The 26997-nt window shown below is 46.2% G+C and overlaps 1 protein-coding gene across 1 annotated transcript in view; it reads right to left on the bottom strand.

The window, feature by feature from the left end:
* TAF5 (TATA-box binding protein associated factor 5) overlaps positions 1-26997 on the bottom strand; it is a 275231-nt gene that overhangs the window by 161192 nt on the left and 87042 nt on the right. The window contains exon 5 of the mRNA XM_078643693.1: positions 26028-26163. Coding sequence (XP_078499819.1) covers positions 26028-26163 — 136 coding nt within the window. The remainder of the gene's footprint in view (positions 1-26027; positions 26164-26997) is intronic.

Raw genomic sequence — 26997 nt, 5'->3', positions numbered from 1 at the left:
TTCTTAGAGAAGTGTGCTGTACTCCAAGCACCAAAAACGCTGAGGAACTTCCAATCAATACTAGGTTTCCTGAATTTCGGAAGAACATACATTCTAAATTATGCAGAGAAGGTTAAACCTCTATGAATTAATAAAACCAGATTTTAAACCAATTAATTGGACTCAAAAACACACAAATTGAGATCATTGCAAACAGACATGTTAGTAAAAACAAAATTGCAAACTCGCGATAATACACGCAACCTTGTAATCCGAGTCATCCCAGGAAGATGCGGATTCACGTACCTGACCTCTAATGAGGGAGAAAAGGTACCAATAGCATACAAATCACACTTGTACTCACAAGCTGAAAAAACATTCAGTCTTGCGAAAAATGTTGTTAATGCGGTTCAAACAGCTGTAGCAAAAGAGCCCAGGCCCAAGGCAGACGGGTTACTGTTTTAACAGCAGAATCAGCCTTCGAGGCATTAACAAGCCCATGTAATTTAACTACAGTGGCATTAGATCCAAAATGGATACAATGGGAAAATTCTCTCGCTACAGAAAAAGTGAAATACTATTTTGACCCGGAAATGAAAAAATTGAACTATCTAACATATGAAAAAGAATATCCTCTGCCCAACGACATTCTGCTCCTACAACAGTACGCCTGCGTAATATACACAAACAGTTATGCAGAACCCTCAGTTTGGGGAAAACAAGCTTATAACGCTACGTGCGAGGTTGTCAAATGCCGGTGGCGCGAAGGTAAATTGAGACCACTGGTAACAATGTCACAATCTGTAAAAGACAATTCAGGTCAACAAACCGAATTAATAGCTTTAAAAATGGCGCTCGACATTGCCGATCGCGAATTCCGACACTAATAGTGTGCGATTCGCATTCCTGCGTCAAATCATACAATAATGACTTGCAGAAATGGGTTCAAAACGGTTACAAAGATGACACAGGTGCCACAATTAAGCAAAAATCGCTTTGGGAACAAGTAGTTCTTGTAAAGAAAGAACTAGAAAAGACTCACGTGATACATACACTGAGTCATCAGCGTGATGGCGTTCACGCTGCAGGGAATTCATTGGCTGAAACAGCCACAGCGGAAGCAACTAATCCGGCTTCCATAGCCACAAAAACGCGTTCAGAAAAATACATAGACGGGGAAACCATGCTGGCAGTAAAAACGTCTTCAAAAGGCGACTGTGCAGCATTACCCGTGAACTATCCACTCAATTATACATACATACATACATACATACATACATACATAATCGATGCAAACTCCGTTCCTTTTGCTCGAATCCCTGGAGTGGGGGATAGAGATAATTCCAAACACGAACAGGAGAATCTTCTTAATACAAGAAGCACATATGGGATTAGGTCTAAGGCATCAGATGATCAAAGAATCTCTGACAGAATTACAATCAGAATACTGGTGGCCGGGAATGAGCTTGGATAATAAAAAAATTTCAAAAAATTGTGAAAACTGCAACAGAGATCGCAGTGGCGAACCGGCTGAAGTAGTGCCAGAACACCTAATAGAAAGTATAAGGCGATCTATACGCATGATTAACCAGGAAACATGCGTCCCTATGTATATTATTTAAGACTAGATTCACTTAAAATGTAGACACCAGCGCTCGGCTGACGCCAGAACTGTTATAAAAGATTTGAGAGTCTATATCGGCATATACGCAATTGGCATGCTACATTCTGACCAGGGTCCTGCTTTTAGCTCTCAAGCGTATAAGGAGGCCATGACCAGCATTGCATTGCGGTACTCTTGTCCCTTCCATCCTGAGGGAAACGGGATTGTGGAAAGAAAAAACCGAGACATAAAGCAATCTATAACGGCGAGGGTATTAGGTACGGGTACAAGTGTCCAACGTAGTCTTAATAATCTGCCAAGAAATTCTCTAAAAAGGTTTCAGTCCGTATGAACTATTGTTCGGGACTAGAATGCACATTCAGGACCTCGATAGTCAGACATCAGTGGTAGAAGAAAAATGCTTTGATATCAAAGATCGTATGGCTATTTTACAGGACTTAAATGAAACAAGAAAAGACCTGAGCAACGTAAAGCTAAAACACCAGCCAACATCCACTGAAGAGAAACCACCTGTCCCAGCAAGGCCTGTCTGGATTCCAAAGATTGGGGATCTGGTCAGAGAGAAGATCGCGGTGAAGAAGGAATTTGGGCCTTCTTACAGAAAAGCAGTACCTGTCTTAGCGGTCAACGGAACAAGATCAGTTGTACTACCGCCCCTTGCTGGTAAAAAGGGGAACCGAGTTGTATCCATCGGCCTGGTAAAACCACAATCATGTGGCCGATAAGTAGTAGGCCCAGTGGACTCCCAAGAAATAGCAGAACACCAAATCTTGCTACAATCCAAGAGGTTCAAACTGAGAGACTAATCACATTTGATAAACCTGCAGTGATTAAAAAGGGACTATGCAATAATGCCATGGAACTTGTGCCTCTTGAAGCCCAAATTGAAACAGTTCATCAAGAAACACCTGTCTACAACGATGTAGCCACAGACTATGCTAATGAAACAAAGAAAATTCCAAAAGGAAATAAAAATCCGGAAGCGATTCCAACAATTGACAGAACTGCATCTGGCTACTTCATCAATTTCGATGACTTTTCTGAGGATCCAAGCGAGCCAGAACAGCCAACAACGAAATATTTTAAAAACAAAGTAACAGAACTCTTTCATCAACTCAAAGAAACCTATCTGATTTCTCCATGGATTGAATTTTGGATTGTGTTAGGTGTACTTTTCCTCCTGCTTTGGCTCATCATGGTTCTTTGTTTGGGAAAATTCATTGAGGGAAAATATAGTACAATGGACACAGCAAGTCAGAACATAAACTTGGTCCTAAAGCCACACAAGTCATCTCACATCGAGAAAAGAGAACTATCATCCGTGAATGTCACAGCCAATCCAATACTCGGTGGGGTAGCTTGGGACAAAACAGATTACGAAATTTATGGCCCGGTCGAGCTCCTGAAGTATCCACACCAGTTTAAGATTTCATTGAGTGACTTTGTAAAACCGAGCACATTCTCTGATGATTGGGACTTTGAAAGTATTAATGATATGATGTCAGACTTAGTAATGTCAGCAAAATTTACAGAACATGATTACTTACATGGTTCATCTAATTATGAAGACATGTACTGCTACAACCATTTTGCACATCACTATTTGAATAAATCTGCTCAACCTAGAAATGTTTTAAAATATAATCAATGGGAACATTGTGCAACTCCACCAAAAGGCAGTTCAAAATCATTTTATGAAAAATTCCCATACTTCTCAGGGTTTAACACAAGTGAAGCAGAAGCCTTTTATTTCAAAATTTTAAATAAGACAGGAATGAAAACAATGCTGACAAACACTAAATTAATCTATTCAGAAGCATTTTATTAACAAATGACTACATTTGGTTTTGATTTTTGGAAAAACAATATTGAAACAAAAACCATCTGGGGTACCAAAGATTGGCAGGTCCAAGGTATAGAATCATTATTTAGAGCCTGCATGATCCCAGAACAAATTATATTCTTGAATGATACCATTCAACAGACTAATTGTCTTGGCCTAGCCAAAATTAAAGACTTAAACAAACCGTCTATTCCAAAGCCAACACCTGACAGTAATAGCACTACAGATGTTGAGATAGACGTATCCCATATTTTTGACCAAAACAGAACACATCCTGATTGGAAGAAATGGTTGATCTGGCCCACAGACACAAATAACTGTCAAGCTAGATTCCTGAACAAAATACAGGGGTTCAAATTGACCAGGCCAGACCCTAGATACTCCCAGAGACAACATCCAGGGATAGTTACTACATACAGTGTAGGAAAACTCTGCCTCGAATGGCTACAGAAATCCACACTGGCAGAAATTAAGCAACACTTGACTTTACTTAAAGACGGTGCTGACTTGCGTTATTTCATAATGGGACCACGCAAACAGCGTCAAAAACGTTTCATAGCGGCCAGCATATATGCAGCTTACAACGAAGCTTGGAAAGAAACGCAAATTAAAACAGCAGAAAAAATACGGGAAATTGACCGTATTAATTTGGAAAAATCACTTTCTGTTGTGGACAATGGGTTAATGACTGTCTTCCAGAATATATTCACTGGACAGGATTGTATCATCTGCTATAGATATAATAGAACAGGACTTACTAATGTTACAACACGGTCAGTCCCAATTACGTTCTATTGTACAGCTTGGCTGGACGTTACAAAATCTGCGTTCAGGCTACGTGCCTTGGCGTTTAATCAGCGCAACGTCAATATTCTCTATCTTTAACCTTACTGATACACAAATCAGCTTGGCACAGAAAGGAGCAGAATATACAATTCTGAGCATTGAAAAACTTGAGAGATTACCATTGACAATGTCAGAACGACCAGTCATTGAATGGATAATACACGGAATAATAACTATTCCGATAACAACCTTCAAATTTAAATTCTGTCAAGAATATATACCAGCAGGCCAGTATGAAAGGTTGGGTAAAGGGTACATTAAGTCATCATGGAAATTACCTTACACACACACGTTATAGTGAAAAGGAACAAAATGTATTTCTTAGTGGTAATAATTGTAAAAGATCACTAAGTGGTATACTTCTGTGTCAAGGTATTAACTTGCATGGGGCCTGTGAGGGGACTTCAAATAACCTTTCATGTCACCAGCATGGCACACCTGCAACTCTAATAGAGCCATTCTTTAGACGGCTTTCTAACGGGAGCTATATTCTAATAGTGGACCACAGATGTTGTGGCATGGTGCCAGGAAAAGCTTATCTAGTTAGCGTTAGTTCCATGGTCACTTGCTGTATGCAAGTATTGTTTCCAAACAGCACTCCAGACAGGGAGGAAAACATTTGGCCATTTTTTAATATCTCTTCTATTCGAATTGATACTTTAAGCAGAATGAAGTCTGTCCTTTTGCAGACAACTGTGCCCTTGACGTCATCAAAAGAAACATATGATCTGCAAGTCGCAAGGACAACGGCAGAGATACATAGCCTTTTATCAGCAACTTGCCCCCTACATTTCGCAGAAATGTTAAGCCAAATCCTAAATATGCCCGATACTGGCGGTATCCCACATGGGCATTTTTCCTAATTTTGTCCATTCTGTCTTTGGCGGCTTACCACTCCTGTTGGGACTCGTAGCAGGCATTTTATTTTTGATACTTCTGCTTCGTTATGGCAAGCCAAAACGCAGACAAGACTCCTGCAACAATGGAAGAAACGATCCTAGCTATACGCTATCGGGACCACATAACTAAAGTCCTTGGATTAGCCCGGCTAAGAGATCTGAATAGGACCTGGTTTCTTTCATTCAGACCTATCTGGCAGAATTGTATCTTACCTGTGCTTCGATGCATGCTATGTGGAGAAGAATGCGTGTTGGACGTCTGTCTTACACTACAATCAGCAGTACCATTGGATACAGATACTTTGCTAAATCCTGTAACGGCTCATGCATCGTGTTGTCCCCAGCGGTTACCGATCCTGATGACGGCATTCGTTGAGACTTCACCACTGCGATTAAAGGGTAGTGAAGTACGAGATGAGAGCAACATCACCGAGGTACGACCTTCTGTGAGCACTGCTGATCCTGTCATCGATGATAGCAATCATGCTCACGACTGCACAGTTGCAGCATTTTCCAACTTGGTCGAACTTTCACCTGAAGCGTTAAACCACTTTTTTGAAAGTCTGTCGGAAATGATGTTTTCCCCCGAACAAAAATAATAACTTTTAAGCAAACTAGTACACAGCGTTCCCTGAACTCTGAATTCGGCCTTCAGCTTTGATAAACAAAAGCTACTGAACATTTTTGGAACAATATTTTTTTCTCTCTCTCCCCTGAAAGCGAAATTATTTTTTTTTCCGATTCCAAAATATTTACCTTTTTTTTTGGCACATGTACTCTGCTTGAAGTAGAACTATTCTTAGAGAACAGAGCTTCTATTTTAGGAACTCTGAAGACAATATATCACGTCAGCCTCTAGCACATTTACAGCAACTGTATTTATATGTGATGGAATGGTCTCAACCTTTTTTTCTGTATTAAGAGCCATTTCATGTGTAAATTTCGCAAATCATTCATGCCGATATATATATGCATCCTTTTTTAATGAATGATTACACTGCTTAAAAAAGCGTACAGTACCTATAATCATTTTCATGTATTTCACATACACCATTTCAAATGCAAAAATGTATTTTGGGGTGGGTTGGTATACACATGCACCTTTTATGTTTACTATTGCTTAAGTTTTAGTAATGATGGACATTAATTCGTGGAGTGGGTGTAGTGTTTTATCTAGGAAACCTGAATCGATATTCCTATTTTATGCCCTTGTCCGGTTATAATCAATAATATCCATACAACGGCATAATAATCATATCCATAATTCAGTCGTAGCACGTGCTGTCACATTAAGCAAGGCTACTTCTCCGGCCCCCTAGTAAGCCCACTGAGTTCTCTAAACAAAACCAAGCTTCCAGCAACCTGGGAAATCCCCCTTGCTTTTGTTTTGATTTCGTCCTAGAACTCCTGTAAAGCACTGTAAGAACGGCCAGTTCTTAGTGACATCTTTATTGACGTCTTATGTCCAACCTTACGTCAAACCCAGGCACCTTTCAGGTATAAATATACCAACGTTGCATTAAGCAAACACACGGTGGTGAATCTGGAGCAGAGCAGCTATCTACTTGCCCGAAAGCCCAGCTGATGCGAGAGCCCACGGACGCTGCCCCTCCTCTGACGCGCTGAGAAAGACACAGTCTTTTCTCCTGCCGAGAAATCCAGCTCCGGCGTTTCCAGCCTACCCTTGCGGGTTGCTGGGATATCGAGTCCTGAGAGAGAGATACCAGACCTCCTGCTTTCTATTACCCAGGTACGGAACTGACTAAACCCTTACAGAGAATTCTTGAGTCAGATTCTTGGCAAAACAAACTTAACTTAAACTGCTACTTACTCCTTCCTACATATTAGGCTTAGGTCAGGTACACCGGGGTAGGCGTATTTAGAAGCACCAGTTGAGTACGATTAGTCAATGTATATATGTATGTATATATTTTATCTATTTTAAAGTATCATATGGCTAAGAAACCATATCAATGCTTTTACAGTATTAATTTATAATCCTCCTTTTACTGTACGCACTTTACTTTACCATGAGGATTACAATCGTGGCAATTCATTTCTCTTATATGAGGAAGAAGACTGCTCAATAAAGAACACCTTTTATTGAAAACGCCAGTCTCTCTTTTCTCTGCATTCTGGTGAAACTAAGTACGCACATTTGACTGAGTGAAATAGCTGTCTATTGTTTTCACACGACTCTAGAGATACACTCTTATTCAGGGAGAGCAAAGTTGTCATGTTTTATGGTTGTCAGAAGCTAATCCCTTCTTGTCTATCCAGGGAGGTTAAACTCCTCCTAGTTTATAAGAGAAAGTTTCTAGTGACCTCTGAGCTAGCTGGCAAACCTCAAGTCTAATATAGTCAGTAGAGACCTAGATAACCTCAGTCCTACGTCTACACTGCTGAATATATTATTCCAATGCGCAGAGCCTATTGGGAATATAGGAACTACACTACAGGGGAGCATCTCCTCCATATATTCCTCTAGGCGCCCTACATTGGTGGATTCTGGCAGGCCCAAAATACGTATGTTATTCCGGCGCGATCGCGCTTCAATGTCCTCGTTCTTGGCCTGGATGACTTCTAGCAGCTTGGTTATGTCGGAGGTCTTTTCTGCAACTTGTTGGAGCCCCTCCTCCGCATCAGAGATGAGCTGTTCAGCCTCCCCGATCCGCGTCGCCTGTTTATCCAGCTTAGACGAGAATTGATCCATTCTTCCGTTCAGCGCCTCAATTTTACCATCTATGGCCTGTAAACTTGCTTGAATGGCCGCCAGAGATTTCTCAAGTGCCCTGGGTTAAAGGGGGGGGGGGGGGGCGGGGGGGGGGGGGGTTCGCTGGCGCATCAAGTTCAGAGTCTGATGTCGCGGTCTGACCCGGCTTGGACCCTTTATGCAGATCGAACGTCAGCCTGGTCTGATTCCTATCAGGCTTACCCATGACCCCAGCAAAGTGCTGTTGTCTCTGGTAATTAGCACCTGCAGCCTCCTTTATTGACTGTGTTTATTAGAGCTAGGAACCAATCGCAAAGTCAATCCAATATTGACTTTGTTCAGCGCCAGCTCGGTGTTGCCCTGGTCCCCAGTAACGCGTGATGGAGCGGTCACCAATTCGCAGCGCTGCCGCGATATAAAATGGCGCCCCAACCGTCAGTAGGCAATACAGTGTCGATGGAGTGGCAGAGACCCCCGTGTGTCGCTGGGCTGTGATTCTGAATGGCTGTGTTGGTGCATGCGGCGTTGGCGGTATCCCGAGCCCAGCAATAAGCCCCTTATAACACTGCGTGGATTCAACGTTGTTGTAGGAAACGTAAGGGCCGCCTAATGTTAGTCACTTGTGAGCACCCCAGCAGATCAAAATGGTGGTCAGAGCATCAACAGTCAATGCAGCGAAGGTGGGGCGCTGTACTATGCGTTGTTTTACAGCTTGCACACATGTGACTGTGCTGGTCCTCTCAGTGCCCGTGGGCGGTTGGAGCGCGATCCCGTTTTCGCTTCAAGGGGGGGGTGGGGGGGGGTCAGGCAGCCCTGTCACAATCGCGGGCGGTCCACGTCTTATCTATGCTCAGGCACCCCCGCCGGGTCTTCCCGCTTCGCTCAGCGGTTCTTGGTTGCAGCGGCCGCCGCTTTGGTCTCGCGGACCGATGGTGGTAGCGCAGCTGGTGTGGAGGCGGCGGAATGCAGGTCTTAGTGGCTGGGGGGGCAGTGTGGCGCTATGCGGCCTGCTTCTCACCTCTGCGCCGGGCACTAGTGTGGTGATGCGTGCCTGGCGAGTCTTCACCGCTGTTGCTTCCTCCGCCTCCGGGTCCCCGCAGCCACTGCCCCTCCGTCTGTGTCTCCGCAAACGTCTTCCTGCCCGCTCCGTGTGTCGGTGGCAGAATCGTCTGGTCTGCGCTTTGTTTCAGGGTGGCACAGCGTCTCAGCCTCCACATCCGTTAGACGCGGGCCGCCATTAGCCAAGCTTGCACAGCAGCCACGCGGTCTCCAGCAGCCTGAATTACAGCTCTGTTGCAGTAGCGCCGCACATCTACAGGTAGCTCTGCAGGTCCGGAGTACAGTCCCAGCTAGAAATCACCGATTATTCCGAACCGGGAAAAGGATATCTGCAGGATAGCGGAAGGTGGCTGGCAGAGCTACACTACAGTGCGGCCATTTCGCCGAGCCTCAAGCCACGCCCCCAGGGCGCATGTGCATTCTGCAAAAACGTGCGAGGGGGTGGCGCGCGCAGAGTGAGGCATCGAGACAGGAGCATGAATGCAGAATGGAGAATACTGTGCAGGTGGGAGGGGTTAGGCGGGAAAAGGATTCATAGAGGGGCCAGCAAAATAATGCAGGGAAGTAGAAGACTTGGGGGGCAGAGGTATCCAAATACACGAAGTACAGAGTAAGAAGCATCAAAACATGGGCTGCCCACCTCCCCGTTTACAGCTCTAGATCTCACCGCGCTGTGCAGCACAGACTTGTGGCCAGAGTTCATATTCCATGCTGCATTGTAAGCTACAGCGCGGTACAAAAGGGGGTGGTGATGGACGGAGCATCTGAACCAATCAAACACTCACACCCAGTCAACAGATCTGGGTTTAATCCATCACCGTTCTTTAGCCCACTCTGCCACCCCAGTTCAGACATGGCCATATGCAAATCAGTCTGACCCTGTGCCTCATGGGAACAGTCCAGCCCGAACTGCCAAGCCATGCCTTTCCTGGACCGGAAACAAGCTTGCTAGGACCGGTTTCTGGCATTAGCGCCGTCTTCAGCCAGGCTTGCTTGAATCCAGTGGCAAAGTGAGCAAGGGACTCACGTCTGAGCATACCCTGCCAACTTATGGCGAACAAGCAGCTGTCCCAATGCCACATTTCTCTTCTTCTGTCAAGTCTACCAGACAGCACCAGCTGCCAGGCTGAAAAAGACTTAGTCAAATTACCATGAACTTTCAAAGTCCACCAGTTGGCTTTGTCACACTCATTCTCTTTTTAATCGATAGCTTGCCTTTTCTTGAAAGCGTAACTTCTTTTGCTTGTGTCCTTCCACTGATAACTTTTAGGGAGCTACTTTTTTATATTTGATTAAGAACCCCATGATAGCGCATGTTTTCTAGTTGTCTCACTCATGCTGCTCTCTCAGTGGTCTGTATTTTGCTCTCACATCTGTGTGCTCCCATCTAGCTGTGGCTCTCACCGGTGTTTCTCTACCCTGCACATTGTGTTGGTCCCGTGTTGCTCTGCCTCGCTTGTGTGCATCTGTACTCAAGTGCTCATCTCCCAGTAATCCCTGTTGTACCGCTTGTGTGCTTCCTTCCTGGCCCATCCCTTCCTCCATTGCACTGCAGCCCCAAAGTGCAATATTCAAATAAATGTTTTCTACTTAAGAAAATGTAAATGTACATGTATTTATATAGCGCAAATCACCGACACGGTATCTAAGCGCTTGCTTAGGGAACCCATCCTGGTATTCCCCTGTGAGATACCCCGGCAGGGTATCCACAAGGTGAAAGCCAGGCATCCCGCCGCGAGGGCCCGTAGTGGAGATTAAGCAAGCTATTGCCCAGAGTCGCAGAGTGTGACCCCGTGAGTCGAGTAGGCACCGGAGCGAGAATTATCGAGTCTGTGGAATTTTTAGAGCCCGAGACCCGCCGAGGCGGGGAATCGAACCCTGGTCACGGCCGATCTCAGCTTCCGGGTCTGCCGCCTCTAACCACTGAGCCACACTTCTCCACCAAAACCAAATCGCTTGCTCGCTATTTTTTTACCATCATTCATTTAAGACCTTTTTGAGATTACTAAATTAGCCTGTGCTTCTTTCCCCTATGTAATTGTGTTGTTATCCATTGGGCTGTGTTGCTCTACCTCGCTTGTGTGAATTTGTCGCAATCATATAATTGCTCATCTACCAAGTGCTCCCTGTTCTACAGCTTGTGTGCTTTCCTTCCTGACTCATCCCTTCCTCCATTGCACAGCAGCCCCATCGTCCTATTTTCTAGCACATTTTTTCTACTTAACAAAACCAATCGCTTGCTCGCTATTAATTTAAAATGATTAATTTAAGAGCCTTTTCAGCTTGGTAAATTAAACTAGCCTTTGCTTCAATGCAATAGATATTGCATTTGTTAAAGTTAGAGCTGTTGGTGTTGACAATCTTTTTGACTTGTTTTTTTATTTGCAGTGGAGTAATTCTATTTGCATTGCACGATTGCCATTCGTATAAAAAAAGCAAAACACTCACTTTTAACACCAACAACACTAACTTTAACAAAAGTGAGACCTATTGCATTGCAAATGCTTGTTTTGCAATCTGCCTAGCTGTGGATTTAGACCCTTAGCTCTGCCCGCACCTAGGGAAACCTATACCCGTAGATTTTTCAAAACGAGTGTAGAAAAGTGCCCCTTTTTAGGTCTCGGTTAGCGTAGGCTGCGCTTGCGCAGTCTCGCTGGCGAGATTTTATGTTTCTAGTAGTGGGGCTTAAACCCGCCCCTCTTCTCCATTGGCTGGCTTCCTAAACGGCAGCCATCCATTGGAGAAGAGGTTTGTCTTTCAATTTAAGCCCCATCTTTTTCGGATTGAGGGGTGTTTTTTCGCTTCTTTCTCTCCTCTTCCCATTGGCTGGAATGTAAACAACAACAAGTCAAAACACGCCCATTGTTTACATTCCAGCCAATGGGAAGAGGAGAGAAAGGAAAACACCTCCCAGTCTGAAAATGACGGGGCGTTTCTCCGATCCATTTCTGCTTGACCTCGGAGAAACATGGTGGTGTTCATGGCGTGGTCCAAGGTTCAGCTGAATATGATCGGCGCGGTTGCCACTCGCGAGCTGGTGTTTGTTTCGGTGCTTCACTATGTGCTAACCCTGCCACAAAGGAAACTGCCTTTTGGTCCAGTTTGACCCTGGGGCAGGCCTGACCCTGGGGCAGGCCTGACCCAGTCATCAGAGGCTTACAATCCGCTGTGAATCTCTGCTCTCCTCCGATGGCAGACGCCTCAGTGCCTGAAATCCCGGGCCCCTTTTCCCCGGTCCACTCTCGCGCGCTGAGGCCGGAAGCGGCGGCCCGGGGGTGGGAAGGGGTTCCTGCAGGGAACAGGCTCTGTGGCGTCACAATGGGGCTTCGGGGGCCGCAGGGAGCGCGTTCTGTAATGGGCCGAAGTAACACAGGGCTCCGCCGGCCGAGCATGGGGGGTGGAAACAATGCCAGGGAGTCCCGGACAGGGGGGGCCCTCGCGCCGCGCCTGCACCCTCGGCTGTGGCACCCACGGCTCGGGGGCAGCCGGGGGACTTTTACAAGCAGTGGGGCCCGGTCAGGGCTCAAGCCTCGCAGGCATCACAAGGGGGCTGCGCGCTGATAGCTTCACATGCAGGCAGAGGGCATTCACTGCCCAGAGCCGAGCTGGAGGAGACGAGCGCAGACTAAACATAATAACTACACAGTGAAGGCAGGCGGTCGAGTTAGGCCCACATGTTTAAAGGCACCCAAAGTGAGAGCAGAGGGTGTGAATGAATGCACCTGAAATGGTGACCCCAGTGCCTGCATGGATGCACTCTGCTGAGCTGATTTTTACAGCTGGAGTTAGGTTTACATCTCAGGTGACATCTGTAGAGGTAGCACAGCCCAAACACCAGCAGCCGGCCAGCCCTCGGCGCACTGTTCCAGTGGCGTAGTCAGAGCACCCCTCAGACAGGACCCACTGCAATAGGACAGCCGGGGGACCCGCAGATATCCCAGCTCCTCCACACTTTACTGCAGCCTCGGGACCCGCAGAGGCCTCGGCAGAGTCTGGGGGTACCACCATCAGCAGGCCAGCCTCAGCACGTGATGGGCCCCTGCCCGTAGCACATCCAGAATATGAAAGAAAGGTGCAGCTCCCAGGCCCCCGCCGTTGTGAGGTGTAAGACGGTCCTCGTGGGAGAGGTGCATTGTGGGAAGACAGCCATGCTACAGTTGCTGGCCAAGGACTGCTGTCCAGAGGTAAGTGTGCAGGGGCGCGTATGAATGCAGAACATTTTACCCATACATCTACCCTCCACCCCCTCTGACCCATCACCATAATCAGACCCTCGTTCAGCCCGTCTGTAACAACATATTTTTAACCAGGGCGCCTTAGCCGCGAAGACGCAGACCTCCTCAATCAGCCTCCTATTTAACCAGTCTGTAACCACACCGCTATACCCCCTTTTACTCCCTATAAACAGGCTACCATACACAGACCCCCCTTTAACCCCTTTGCAACCAGATCACTTCAGTCGGACCTGCAATGTGACCACCTTGATCAGACCCCTTTAAAACCAGGCCCCTTTAGCCAGACCACCTCAACTCTTCCTCTTGTACCACCGAATCAGACTACCTTTAGGTTTTAACCCGTCTGTAACAACCGATTGACCCAGGCCTCTGTACCCCTTAAGATCAGACCACCTTGACCCCCTCTTTACTCCAAACAACTCCGGCATCCATGTCTCCTTAACCCCCTCGCTAATGAGTCCCCTTAAATCTCTTCACACCAGACCACATTTTCCACCCCTGAAACTGGGCCAGATCTCTTTAACCACATCTCAATAGCGCCCTACAGCCGGACTGCATCATCTGTGTCCAGGCAACCTTTACAATTCAGTGTTTCCAAAGTTACTAAAAGTGGAGCAGCACGTGTTGCTGCTCCATAGAAGGCCCCTACCACAGCTTGACTGGTCACCTTTTGTTGCTTATCGCTATATTCCATGGTTAAACTTGGAAAAAATGAGGTGCAACCAATGCCCAGGTAGTTTTAGCAAGTGTAAAAATGACAAAATAGGAGGAGCCTAGCTCGCGGCCGTGATGGTCGCCCTTTAGCTCGGCTCCCGCAGCCCTCCGTCCTGATTGACGATCCTGTCTTTTATCCTGTCCAAGGACGACACATCTTTTGGGGCATTGAAACATAACGATTTGTTTGTACTTACCATCCGACCCCGGGGTCTCGGTGTGCAGTGGCTCCGGAGTTGTGGCCTCCGAGGGATCGGGGCCTCTACGAGACTTGGACCGGGACCTGGCTGGCGGGATCCGACGGCTCTCGGCCCCGGCCGAGAGCGAGAACCAGTGTTGGGAGCCGATGTGCGAAGATCCCGGCGATCCTGACCCGGGCCTGCCCTGGTGGCCGCGCGGCCGATGTGGGTGAGAGGCCCCGGGACCTGATTCTGTGACGGGGTCTCCCTCCGCCGCTGCTTGGTCCGGCGGCCCTGGTCCTCGGGGCCCGGACTCCGCTTGTCTGGGGCGCCGGGGCTGGTGCTGGCGGAGACCCGTTTTGGGCGGATATCCTTTTGGCATCGAGGCCGCCCTTGCTGGGACCCCCGGAGCTTGTAAAGTCCTACATTTGCGAACTGTTATTTCCGGGGGTCTTGGTGGGCGGCGATTGGGCCGATTCACGAAATGGCGGCCGACCCTCTGGAACGAGAATCACCCTGTGGCGGCGGGCCCGTGTTGCCTAATCGGGTGGGGAGCGGATCTGGTGGACGTGAGCCGACGGTCAGAGATATCCTGGAAGCACTGAGATCCCTGCACGCTTCCCTGGCCCTGGGAGTCTCGGTGGGTCCGCCACGATCTGCCGCCATTTTGGGCGGCCATCTCTTCTTGTCGCCCTCTTGTTTCGATGACTTCATTGCCTCGCCCCCCTCGATTGACTTGAGTGTCTCCGCCGCTGATCGAAGATCGTGTGGTGTGCCGGTGACTTTGGGGTGCCCTGCTTTTCATGGTTCGGACCCCGGGGACTTGGATGCTGTATTGCGACCATGTTTGACATTGTTGCCTGAAACTATTGATGGACTGCCTCCTGTGCTTACTTCGATGACATTGCCTGTGTCTATAATTGGGACCACCTCGCCCGATCTAGTGGCGCAACTGAACTCCTGTTTTCCACTGATCGTGCTGCGATTGTTGATGCATCTACACTTTCGGTTCGGACTATTGCTCCCTTGTGGATCTATCTACCCCCCACGTAGCTATGTTAGTCACCATTCCACTCGACTATATGCTGATTTCGTATTTAGTATGTGGTTTTACATTGCCATGTGGTGGGTGGGATTTGTCGCTCGAAAGGGTTGGGGGTGAATTGTACGACTTCTGTTGGATTCCCGGTATACGATTTAGTAGTATCATTGTTTTTCATCGTAGAAAGGTGGGCGGTCCCCTTCTCTTAATGTTTTATAGCATGTGATGAGGTGTCGTCCTGGACTGTTTTTGACTGTATTTTTCTGGTTGGGCGGAGGGCTGCGGCCGCCCGTTCGGATTATAGTTATTCTGCTCCTCCCTCCTGTCCTTTTTTTTTTCTTTGCTTTGGTTGTTCTTTTTTGTCTCGTTCTTCTTTCTTACTTCTCGCTATTTTTCGGGTTCTGGTTTAGGGCGACAGGCACGCTGTCTGAAGGGTAGGCCATAGCCTTCTACAGGGGTGCAGGGTGGGTCGGGTACTATTTTTTTGTTTGTCCTCTGGTTCTATGGCCCTTTTCTATCTCTGTTTCGTGAGGCCGCGTCTGTCCTGACCTCCTTTGGTGTGTTTCGGGTGGGGGGTGTGGCATCGTTAATCCTCCTGATAGGTTTCGGCTGTCTTTCTCCCCGATTGCCATCCCCCACTTGGGCCGTTACTCCGTTTGTCTCCTGTCTCCCTGCCACGGGGGGCCTGGGTCGACGTGTCTTCCTTTTGTTTTTCTTATTTCTTTATTTCCCTTTTTATTGTCTTTTTTTGTCTTCCCTCCGTCTTCCCTTCCCTTCCCCCTCCCCTTCCCTACCTCGTCCCCCCCCCCCTTTTTCCTCTCGGTGTCCTAGAAGTTCTTTTGACGAGTTGGTTTTGGTTTATTGTCTTTCCGATCCCTCTGTTCTGGCTTGGTAGTATCCTGGGTGGCGGGCATGTTACGAGAAGAATGCTCAGGGGCTGATTGTGTCTCACATATCCTGATTTCTTGAATGCATTGTATTATCCCCCCAGATCTTCTGGCCCCATGCCCCCTTATTAATGTTGCAGTTGATTACGGGATATCGGATGCCTCCGTATTGAAAGTGCGCCTGTCATACGTCTTCTCCCCATATTATAAAATTAAGCCTTATTTACTCCTGTGTTTTAGCCCTTTGGTTCCCGAATTTTTTTCCCCCTTTTATATTGTACGGCCTCTGCTTTGTATTGATTGATTATGTGATATTTGCCTGGTGACTCCTGATTGTATTGTACATTGCGGCCGGCCGGATGGGTTGTAGGCCTTGACTTGTCTCTCCTTTTTGATGTCAATAAAGGTTTTCAAAAAAAAAAAAAAAAAAAAGACAAAATAATGGCATAATACTAGCATAAAGTGTGCTGCATTACGCCACATAATTTGGCTTTGCCTGCCGCATAATTTACGCATCCCTGCCGCAGCTGTGTGTGTGTGTGGGGCTCTGGGTGGGTGCATGGGGCTCTGGGTGGGTGCGTGGGGCTCTGGGGGTGTGTTGATGTGTGCGGCTCTGTGTGTGTGTGTAGGGGTGCAAATGCAATAGGTCTCGCATTTGCGAGAGATTAAGTTACTGGCATTTTAAATGACAATGCCATTTATTTATATGTTTTAAAAACAAAAATAATGTAATGAGCAATGCCAATAGCTCTAACTTTAACAAAGACGAGACCATTGCATTGCCTGGTACATAATGCGATTTCGACTGAAAGTGCACTAGGTTCCTTCCAACCAGGGCCCCAGTACCAGAGCACTCTCACAACTGTACAATTGTTCCCCCAATTAGCAGAACCTTTAGCACACTCTGAAAGTCCCTAGTAAAGCCTCTGGTGTGTTTGCGGACTGATTTCTGCCAGCCTGTCACCCGAGACGCTTTTCTGACCTCCTAGGGTGAGAGCCTTTGCTCTCAGGAGATCCAGAACAAAACTTTGTCCAGGAAGAGGGTGTAGCACTTCCTCCCACAGGATGACCTACTGATTAGCCTCCTTGGGACAGGGAGCTTCAAAGAAGCGGCCACCTTTTGAATGTGAATCTGACTTCCATCACAGAGAGAAAGCCAACCTATCCAGAGCCTCCTTGGCACCTGGACAGGCAGGAAAATTAGCTAGTCAGGTAGAAATGCCACCTCCAGGCTACTTGACCCCTATGGTGGGCTACTGTGAGGTGGAGACAATTTTTTATATGTCGCCGTCTCTGTGATTACATACTTAGGAAATCTGGGAGAGGATTATGACCACCTCTCACAGGAAGGGGTCATATAAGGGGCGTAGTGACCCAAAGGGTCAGTAGCCCATTGGCTATTACCATACACTCCCCTAACGTCCCTAAATTCAGTATTTAGGGGCTCCCCTGGAACCAGAGAAGCAGATGCCGATGACCTAAGAAGAGAGAGGACACTGAAGAGCCACAAAAGCAGAGAATAGAGAATAAGCAGCTTACCTGGTACCAAACCTGCCGGCCTGTCTGAGTCCCATGTCGAAAACGGTGTAAAATTCGACTCGTCCTGCAGCTGTGATTCCAGAAACTTGGGAGGACTGTCTGCCTTCAAAAAAGACTCAAAACCTCCTGTGAACAGCAGACCAGTTCTAAAGAATCTCCAAAAAGGACTCAGACCTCCAAAACTGCAATAAAACAACACCTGAAGCAACCACTGCACCAGTCGCCTCTGCCCCAAGTTGAAGTGGATCAACAGCGCCAACAAGGTTCTCTAGCCCTCCAGAGCTCTAGTGCATTGTGTTTTCACGCCTCCGGGGATATCAGACATCGCCAGAAGCCTCTGCACACCAAGCTCCTCGGCCACGACTGCTCTGGCAAGGAAAAACCTGACGCCTAACACCACCTCTGAACCAGTCGACCCTGAGCCTTGGAGAAGAGGACCAAAGGTGTCTCAGAGCATCGCAAGGCCTGAGCCCACTTGCTGGTACAGCCAAACTGGCTTCCTAGACCGAGCCTGCAGCCTGTATTACAGTGACCGATCCCCGCTGAAACGCATTAGGCTAACGACACTGATTTGTACCCTGCACCGGGCCGCCCTCATGCCACTTATGGTGTACTGCTAGTGCTGTTTTGGTCCTTGGCCACCACATGCCGTAACTCCTGGAGATTGGTCCTGTAAGTTGATGTACTGTACCCTTTTGCAAAACCTTTTCTTGCTTACACACTAAGACATAACAAGTTCTGCTATGTGTCATTTTAAATTCAAAAGAATTTACATTCAAAAACATACTTACCTGAACGATTTTTCTCCGATGCCTAAACATATATAAAGATACTCGTAATGTTTTTTAATTGATGTTGCTCTCCTCCTTGAGTTGTGGGTTTCATTTATTGATTGTTGTGTGCATCTGCAAATGTCTCGCACTCCTCTGTGTTGAGCCGAAGGCTGCTCGACCACACTATCCCCTTTGTTAATGTTTTGCCATTTACACCTCCTGCTCAGCCAGTGTGTTTGTGTTGTGTGCTGCATGGAATGTTAGAGTGAAGATGCGCTTCGGAATGTTGTGAGCCGGTGAAGTGGAGTGGAGAATGGGCTGAGCAGCAGGTAGGCTGCTACTGGTGGGGCTGCTCTACATAACCTGTAACTTACTACAATAAAACATCTTGCACTACATCGTTCCTGCATGGACTTAGTTACTACATTATTTTGGCCACGAGTTGGAGACTACCTATGTGCTACAAGCGGATCTCAGGGACCTGGCTAACAAAAGAGGATCTGAAGATAAAGTTTCGTACAGAGTCTACAGATGTTGGCAACGTAACGACAATTACAAATAGGAGGTATCCACAGAAAACCAAAAGCAAGAAACCAAGTTGTTCTTCACAGTACAACAAAGACAAGATAGCAAGATGTTACTGTCAGAATAAAGAAGACGTCAACAAGAAACAGGTTGAAATGAAGTTCAAAGCATGGCAGCCCTACCAGAGTCTTTCCATCAGACAACTCCAATCTAAACGTGCTGCGCTCATGGTTTCACAAACTTTACATTTACGAATGCAGTCTGTGCTAAGCTAACAACGACTTTCAGACAGCTGTTTATCTCAACATTATTTAACAACGGGGGTAAGAAGATGTTACTGTGAAAAGACTGCTTCCATATTACATTGAGCTCGTCATGAGTGTTATTCTGGGTCGGTCAGGGAACTTTGCGGCTTACACTGTGCATTGTGCCCGCTATTGTGTGATCCTGAGCATATTCTGCCTAAATTCCTTTGGAATTGTACCAGAAGTGGCTGCAGTGTCTGGTCGCCTCATGTTTCTGTGGTGGGGACTGTCTTCACAGTTCAGGAGTTTAATCTTTCTCCACACACTTTGTCTTGATTGACTTTGCGTTTGTGCTCGTATCTCTGTCTTGGTGCCGGTGGACAGAGAGCACTGTTTGCTGTGGGTATCTCTCAAACTGTGGTGAGTTATTTCCCCATATCATTGGTTGCGTACTGCCGGCACAGCGGCAGTTTTTAACTGTAATTTTTATGTTTAAACTGATCACATGCATCTCGACTCATTTTGATGCAGCGCACGTCACCTCGAGGATACACCGTGGCGTTGTGATCTTAATCTTCGTCAGATTTGCCTGCGTGACACTGCTTGGCGCACAAGCGCACTGGGAGCCATCCTGCACAGCACGTCATGTGTACCGCAATCTTGTGGTTGGTGACAGCTCTCATCCACTTGCTCTTGGATTCACTCGTCTTCTTTGCCCTACAGTGCATCACTGTGCTCGAGGTGCATCCTTTCTTCACCCTTGGATCTCGTCAACGATAGTCTGTCTTCGATGTCATCGCTTCGGAACGCTGGAACTCTCCAGGTGCAGTGATTGTTTCTTTAACAGATGGGTGGAGAATATTAGGAACACATCTTGTGGCTGTGTATTCTCGGACCCACTTTGGTCTCGCTGTGGACTGCCTCTGCTTGGCATTCGTGGGTGCCACAGTACACGTTTGTCTTCTTCTCAGGGCTGCCAGTCCACGGGCGAGTTCCATCTGCAGAGCTTGTTTAATTACGAATGCCAGTGGGGGTCACAGGACTACGGTAACACGCACACCTCTTAACTTTAAATGTTCGCAACTGTTACGGTCATGGTGTTTATCTATGCCTATTGTATGCTTGGCTATGATTACGCAACATTCATCCAAGTTTTGGATTTTGGACTTTTCTTGATGGAACTGTCTTTCTCCATACTTATCCTGCATGGGATTGTTTGGTGGGTTTTGTGGGCTCATTACTTTACGTTCATGGACTCTGGGTACACTCCTTCAGGAGTTCATTGTTCCTTTCACATGTGTACACCTCACACTTTCTCTTCCCTAGGTAGGGATAGCAATGGGTTTCAGCTCTATTTGCTCAGTGCACATTTGACCACATGGGCTACTTACGGTTACTACCCTCACCCAGGGCATTGTTGTATGGGTGTTAGTCCCATTCACAGCAGCTTACCATCCTCATTTTTGGTCATGGGTTCAGACCCATTTACAGTAGTTAACCATAGCTAACCTCCCTTTCGTCTCGGGGTAGGGTTTCAGTCCCATCTTCTCTTACATGGATATTCTCACACAGGGTGTGTCTTATGGGGTTAGTCCCATTACTACATTGCTTAGTAAGTGACCTCTACACCGAGGTTTTCCGTACACAGACCATCGTTTCATGGGTCTTAGTCCCATTCACAGTAGTTCCTCACCCCTTTGCCTTGGGGTAGGGGTCGGTCATGGGTTTATATCCCATCTCCTCATACATCGTTACCCTTACACAAGGTGGATCTCATGGGTTTCTGTCCCATTTGCTGCTATTTTCTCACAATGTTAAACTTATTTAATGTCATGGGCAAAAAGGTATCCCCCTAATGCTTTAAGGCTCAAGAGGAGGAGGAAAGTATCAATACATATCAAGAACCTCTTATCCGGGCTTGCTACACTGGTTTCCGCATTCCGCCAAGACCAAGGTCACTAGCAAGTTTATTGATCTGGGGCTGTTGCTGGCTAAACGTGAAATTATGTGGCATTGGAAAGCGATTGAAGGACCATCGTTTGGGAGGTGGAGGAGGGAATTCTGTAAGTGGGCAAGCTGCGAAAGTGGAGTGCGACTCCGGCAGGCCACCCGATCTGGTAATGAGAAAGCTCTAGAGGTGGCTAGATCATGGGAAGCCCTGGTACAAGCTTTGAAGGACCAACAAGTGCTAGAAGAGGAGGAGTGAGTTTCACATCCAGGTGATTACTACATATCACACGTAGTTTTGCTGACTCATTGGTGCCACCATTGGAGATACAGTTCGGGAATTAGACAGCGCCCACACCACTGGTTCTATCAGGGGGGAGGGGTTACAAGGGAGGGGAGCTATTTTACAGAATGGAAGGAGTCCCTGCTTTCGGGCTTTATTATGTTGGCAAGTATATTTCTGGATCAGCAGATGGCTGCGCTTATTGAGATACGTTTCTGTGGAAATGAAAGATGGGACTAAGGGCACGGGAACAAGGGAGTCAGAGAATAGCAAGGAGGATCATTCAGGAATAGCTCACGAGGGTAGTTACAGTTTACGGGTTGGGATCAGGGGAGGAAAAGAAAAGCGGATGCAGGACTCCTTTGTTAACCGGACATGTCTCTGATTCAATGTCGCAAATACGCATGTCGAGCCTAAGATTAACGCCGCCCGACCCCCGGGTTGTGGGCTACATGGCTGTGTATTGTTCACCTTATGGTGGCATTGGTAACCACCGATGCTTGTGTTGTTGTTAACCGACATGACTAGGTCATATTCTATCTGCAATAAAAATATATTTTCAAAAAACAAACAAAAAAAGAACCTCTTATCCGGCCTCTTATTTACATTTGGGTAATGACTCTAATCACAATTTATTCTCTGAGAAATAGAATCTTAACACACAATTGATTTATCTTTTTAGTATATATGGATTTATCAAATTTTTTAAAATATAAAGTTATTTTCAAACATTTTAAAAATCAATTATATAAACATCATGATCATTGCATAAGGTGACATTTCTGTATTATTCAGACAAAAGCAAAGAAAAACATTTTTTTCCACCATTTGCAAGCAATATATGTACAGTGACCCCAAAATTCAACTCCTCATCCTTCCATTCACTCCTATCATGCTACTCATACATACCAACTATCATACCACACAAAAAAATACATTTCGACCAAATTGACTATGGAAAGACCGCAGAAGATGTAAATCTCTGCCTTCTCATATAAATGAAGATCCCTCATAGAATTAGAGATCCTATTAAACTTTAAATAAATAGGTTTCATACAGAGAAAGCCTTCCTATCCAACACGCAAAGGAAAGTGTGGGAAAGTTGTGGGATTACCGGGTGTCACAAATTAACTACCACCCAGGTCTCCCGATAAAAATGTTACCTTGTTTTTGTGGGTGAGCCAATCATGCTTTCCTCACATTTCTGTGTGGAAAAGTTGTGGTATTCGATGGCCAGCACAAATTTACTATCATCCAGTGTTCCCCTCGGTCTCCTGAGACAAAATGATCCTCTAGAATCCCCCCCCACCCACCCAAAAAATTCACAGAGCAGCATTAGAGTCTGGTTGCTCTGGACTCAAAGCATCAAGACTAGTACTTTCAATAGGGGTACATAGTCCGCCCTGATGATCATTCCATTACCTCAATATTTTGACCCATTTTTTTGGACAGCCTCTGCTCTCGTAGAACACTCTCTCTGCCAGCATGCACCAATCCATGTCTTGATTCCAATCACAGAGTTGTGGTGCTAGTTCTCCCCTCCCCCCTCCACACATGTGCAATATTGCACTTGCCCACCATTAACCCCAATTTCATGCTGATCTGGTCCATACATGTAAAGTCAGTTGCTTCCCAGACTTTCACGAGACACCACTTCACAGAGGCCTTTATGTTGCTCCCACAAATGTTGTTTAGAGAAACAACCACGGACTACCAATAATGCTGGATCATCAGGCAGCTCCACATCATGTGGAAAAACGTGCCCACTTGGCGGCAGTTCCTAAGGCACAGTGCAGTCATTGCCATGTCCATCTTCACCATAGTAGTGCATGCATATTAGCATCTGTGTAGGATTCGTAGATGCACTAGGCCGAACCTAGACCTTCTAGTTACCTCCTACTGGGATGCCACGGCATCAGGCCACTCTTAGTCCTCCAGGCCTTCAAGGTCTAGCTCCCAATGTTACCAGAGCTAGGCTAGTGTGTCAGGTGAGTTATTAATCAGTTTACGATAAGTAAGGGACATTGCCTTTTGGTCATGTGATCATCTCATCTATCCTCGATCAGTGAGGATTCAGGGTCTCCTCTCCCTTTGGCAGCGCCTTTCGCAATGTGTGATGTATTTGCAAGTATCAGTAGGTTTAAGTGTGTTCCATTTGATACTCAAATTGTAGGTCTGCGAACTGAATCACTCCTCCATGTCCCAGCAAGTTTGAGAACATGAGCTACACAGGATCTCTATTAAGCTCTGGTTATTCCATATGTTGTGCTAAGAACTTTTAGACTTTGAAATGCTTCACAACTATCTTTTCACAGTGAACTCCCAGTCATGAGTTGGCACAGTGAGCCTGGTTGAAATAGCGTTTCTCCAAAGACATTGATTTGTGGTTTGGTGGAAAGGGTCTTCAAAAGAAAACTCTTTGAATGAGGTATTGAAAGTTGGAACTATGAGCACAAGTCATGAGAAAGATTTTCAAGTTGCTCCGCGCTAAAACGCAAACAAGCATGGTTAAACTCAAAATGTAGGTGGGTGGATATTGTGTGGGTCACTGGAGAAAGACAGGTGTTTACCTGAACCCAAGTTTGTCCTTGTCCTGTAGGTGGGTGGATATTGTGTGGGTCACTGGAGAAAGACAGGTGTTTACCTGAACCCAAGTTTGTCCTTGTCCTCAGATGTAAGACAAGGATCTCCTACACCTGTGTTGTTAATTTGGCGGGCGATAACTAAAGGTATAGTGGCTACAAGTCTAAGACAGAGGTTTCAGCAAGTTAAGGGGGCACGAAATGCTAGACCGAGTACATTCCACAGCTTCTTTATTTTGGATTCTAGGTGCCAACAAGTGGCTGCAAAATGGGACAGACATGCTGTCCACTCCAGAGAAACATTGTCAAGGACTTCTAGAAAGCAGGAAGACCAGCATTGAGAGATGTCTTGTAATCATCCAAACACACCTCACTGCTCTGGATTCAAACTTATACACTAAAGTCACATTTTATTTTTTTGGAGCAGTCTCTCCCTTGGTTACACCCATTCCTTCTTGGTGGACCCGATCACCTGATTGGGTTTTGCTTGCCCATATTCTTGCACAGTACAGTCTTCTCTCTCTCTGTCACTTGAACAGATGGGCCTCAAACACTACAAATCCATGTGTGACTGCTTATTGTGACCACAACAATCACTCCCCTGAGCAACCCACAACTTCAGACCTCCTCCTTTTTCACCTCTCACTTCAACTGTTCCATCCGCCAGATTTATCCTTTGCTCCCCTCTTCCATTCTACACCCAGAGCACTGAGTCTTAGCCTACCCTGCCCTCCTCCCTCTCCAACTTTTCCTTTCGTCACTTTAATACACACAAACACACACACACACACACACACACGAGACCCCTTAGTCTAAGGGCAAATCTGCAATCCCCTTTCCATTTGTGCTTCATCTCAGCACCCCCATGCTATCCCCTACCCCTTAAGCCTTCATTCCTCTCTGCACCACTCCATGCTGGCCCCAATCAATCCCCTAATCTCTTCTAACACCTGTTCACAGAAGCTCCTGAGACAGACAAACACACCACCTCACCCCTGCAGCCTTTTCCCTCACTTCCCAGGACCCAAGCAAATACTACTACACTTCCATGACCTCCACCTCCTCCTTCAACCTTGCTTTTACCATCTCCTCACCCCATCCCAACACAAGCACACCTAGATTTCTACACCTATTAAGCTTAGGCCCACACCACCAATGTAAATTCTAACATGCTAGTCTTTTCTCACTGATAACAAACCTGAACTAGTCATGACAAATATTTTACTGGGGGATGATTAAGCTAACATTTTTTACGAAGCAAAACTTTGCGACCATTAAATCACCTTCTAGAACCAAATTAACAATAGGGTGAGGGGCTTGTTTTAGTCCAAACTCCGTTACTAACACCCCCCCACCTTGATTTTCCACCCCGCAATGTGAATATCTCCTTTTAATGTGGACTTTCCTTGCCCAAATTCCCTTCTCCTTCCTGATATTTTACAGATGGCTGTCCAAACCTGCCTTGCGCGACACCTTCTGTCACTTCTTCCTTGGAAATTTCCAGATCAGTTATGACCTCCAAGACTGCAGTGCCACAAACCTGATCCTACCCTCTCTTGCATCTTTGACCTCCACCACTGCATCTTGAATGCAGCCACAAACACCCTGGATGTGATCTCCACCTCATCAAGCTTTTAGTTTATCAGCTTTACAAACCTCTCTGGACGGACTACTAGGCAGCATCCTTTTACATTTAGACACCTTCTATAGAAGCATTAATCACTAATAACGGCACTGTCAGCCGCCCCACTGGGGTACTCAAAATCTATTGGGGTATATACCCCCTTTAAAATACACATTTAAAAAAAGAATGGATATTAATAGCTTGCAATGAGTTTCCAGGATTTCTGTAAATAGCCAATACTATATGGTCTCTAGACATAATAGGTAGATATGCTACTTTCTCATGCAGTAAGGCTTGCTCTTATATCTCTTCACTCGGTCTGCCTATAAATCTAAAAAAGTATCCCAGGTCTCCTATCAATATAATGGTATATCCGTTGTAAATAACCCTCAAAGCAGAATCTGACAGATGAACACAACAAGCAAATTCCTCCACTTTTAATATTAGAGATCCAATAAGACATCTTTATAAAAAAGAAATTGTGCTCACCTGATAGGCGTTAAGAAATGTGTAGAAACAGATAGATGGCAAACAATCAGGACCCAGACGTACACGCTTGGTAGCTTCTTTCATGTTCATTATTTTATCTAGTTTATCTGAATCTTTCAACTCTGGAAGAGGAATCCTAAACCCGAAAAAATGAAGAATTCAATAACCATTCACATTCCACAAACTAAAAGAAGGAATGACAAAGATCTGATCGGATATTTAAATGCCAATTTGGTGCTATGAAAGCTACTACCGATTTGAAAATATTTAACAACTCTGTGAGGAAGTTTGGAGATGAACAAGGGATTTGATGGAGCAGACATGAAGTTAGGTGCTCTAGGAACTACGACACACTGGTGAAACATGCGGCATCGCCCATTCCAGGGGCACTGTAGCCACAGAAGAGCGGGGAACAGTTGGGGAACTGAAGAACTGAAGGGGGTCTGGAGGATTGTTTCCCATAGATCAGGTGCCGCTAGTAAGTGGGATATTTGCTCACTTTACTGCACTGTTTTGGAATTTTCAAGATCGATGCATTACTAGTTTGAGAAGCAATAGACACCAAGCTGGATAGAAGGCTGAAAGCCTCATGCATGAAAAATCAGTGTATACACGGAACATTTCAACACGGCTGGCACAGGGGAGTTTATTCAAAGACACGGTCATCACATTAAGAAGGAGTTGAATGCACATGTTGGCCTAAAGCAGCAGTCTTCAGACTAGCGGGCCTTATGTAATCGGGGGAGGGGGAGTGGATGGGGGCTCTAGCCAAATGAAGCATTATGCTGATAGCAGTGCTTTGTTTTAATCGGGAAAACAATGAGCATTAGTAAGCCCTCTGGAATGGCCCACCATCATTACATTTTATCATTTCTATCCTAGCTGGGAGTATGTGTTGAAGGGGAAAGGATGAAGGGGAAAGGACTCCAAATATTCTGCAAAACTCCCATCCCCATTTCTAATAATCACA

This window comes from Lissotriton helveticus, chromosome 5_1 (genome assembly GCF_964261635.1).
Source record: "Lissotriton helveticus chromosome 5_1, aLisHel1.1, whole genome shotgun sequence".
Lineage (NCBI taxonomy): Eukaryota > Metazoa > Chordata > Amphibia > Caudata > Salamandridae > Lissotriton > Lissotriton helveticus.
Note: the sequence above shows the minus strand (reverse complement) of the source record. Positions and strands in the feature narration are given on the sequence as shown.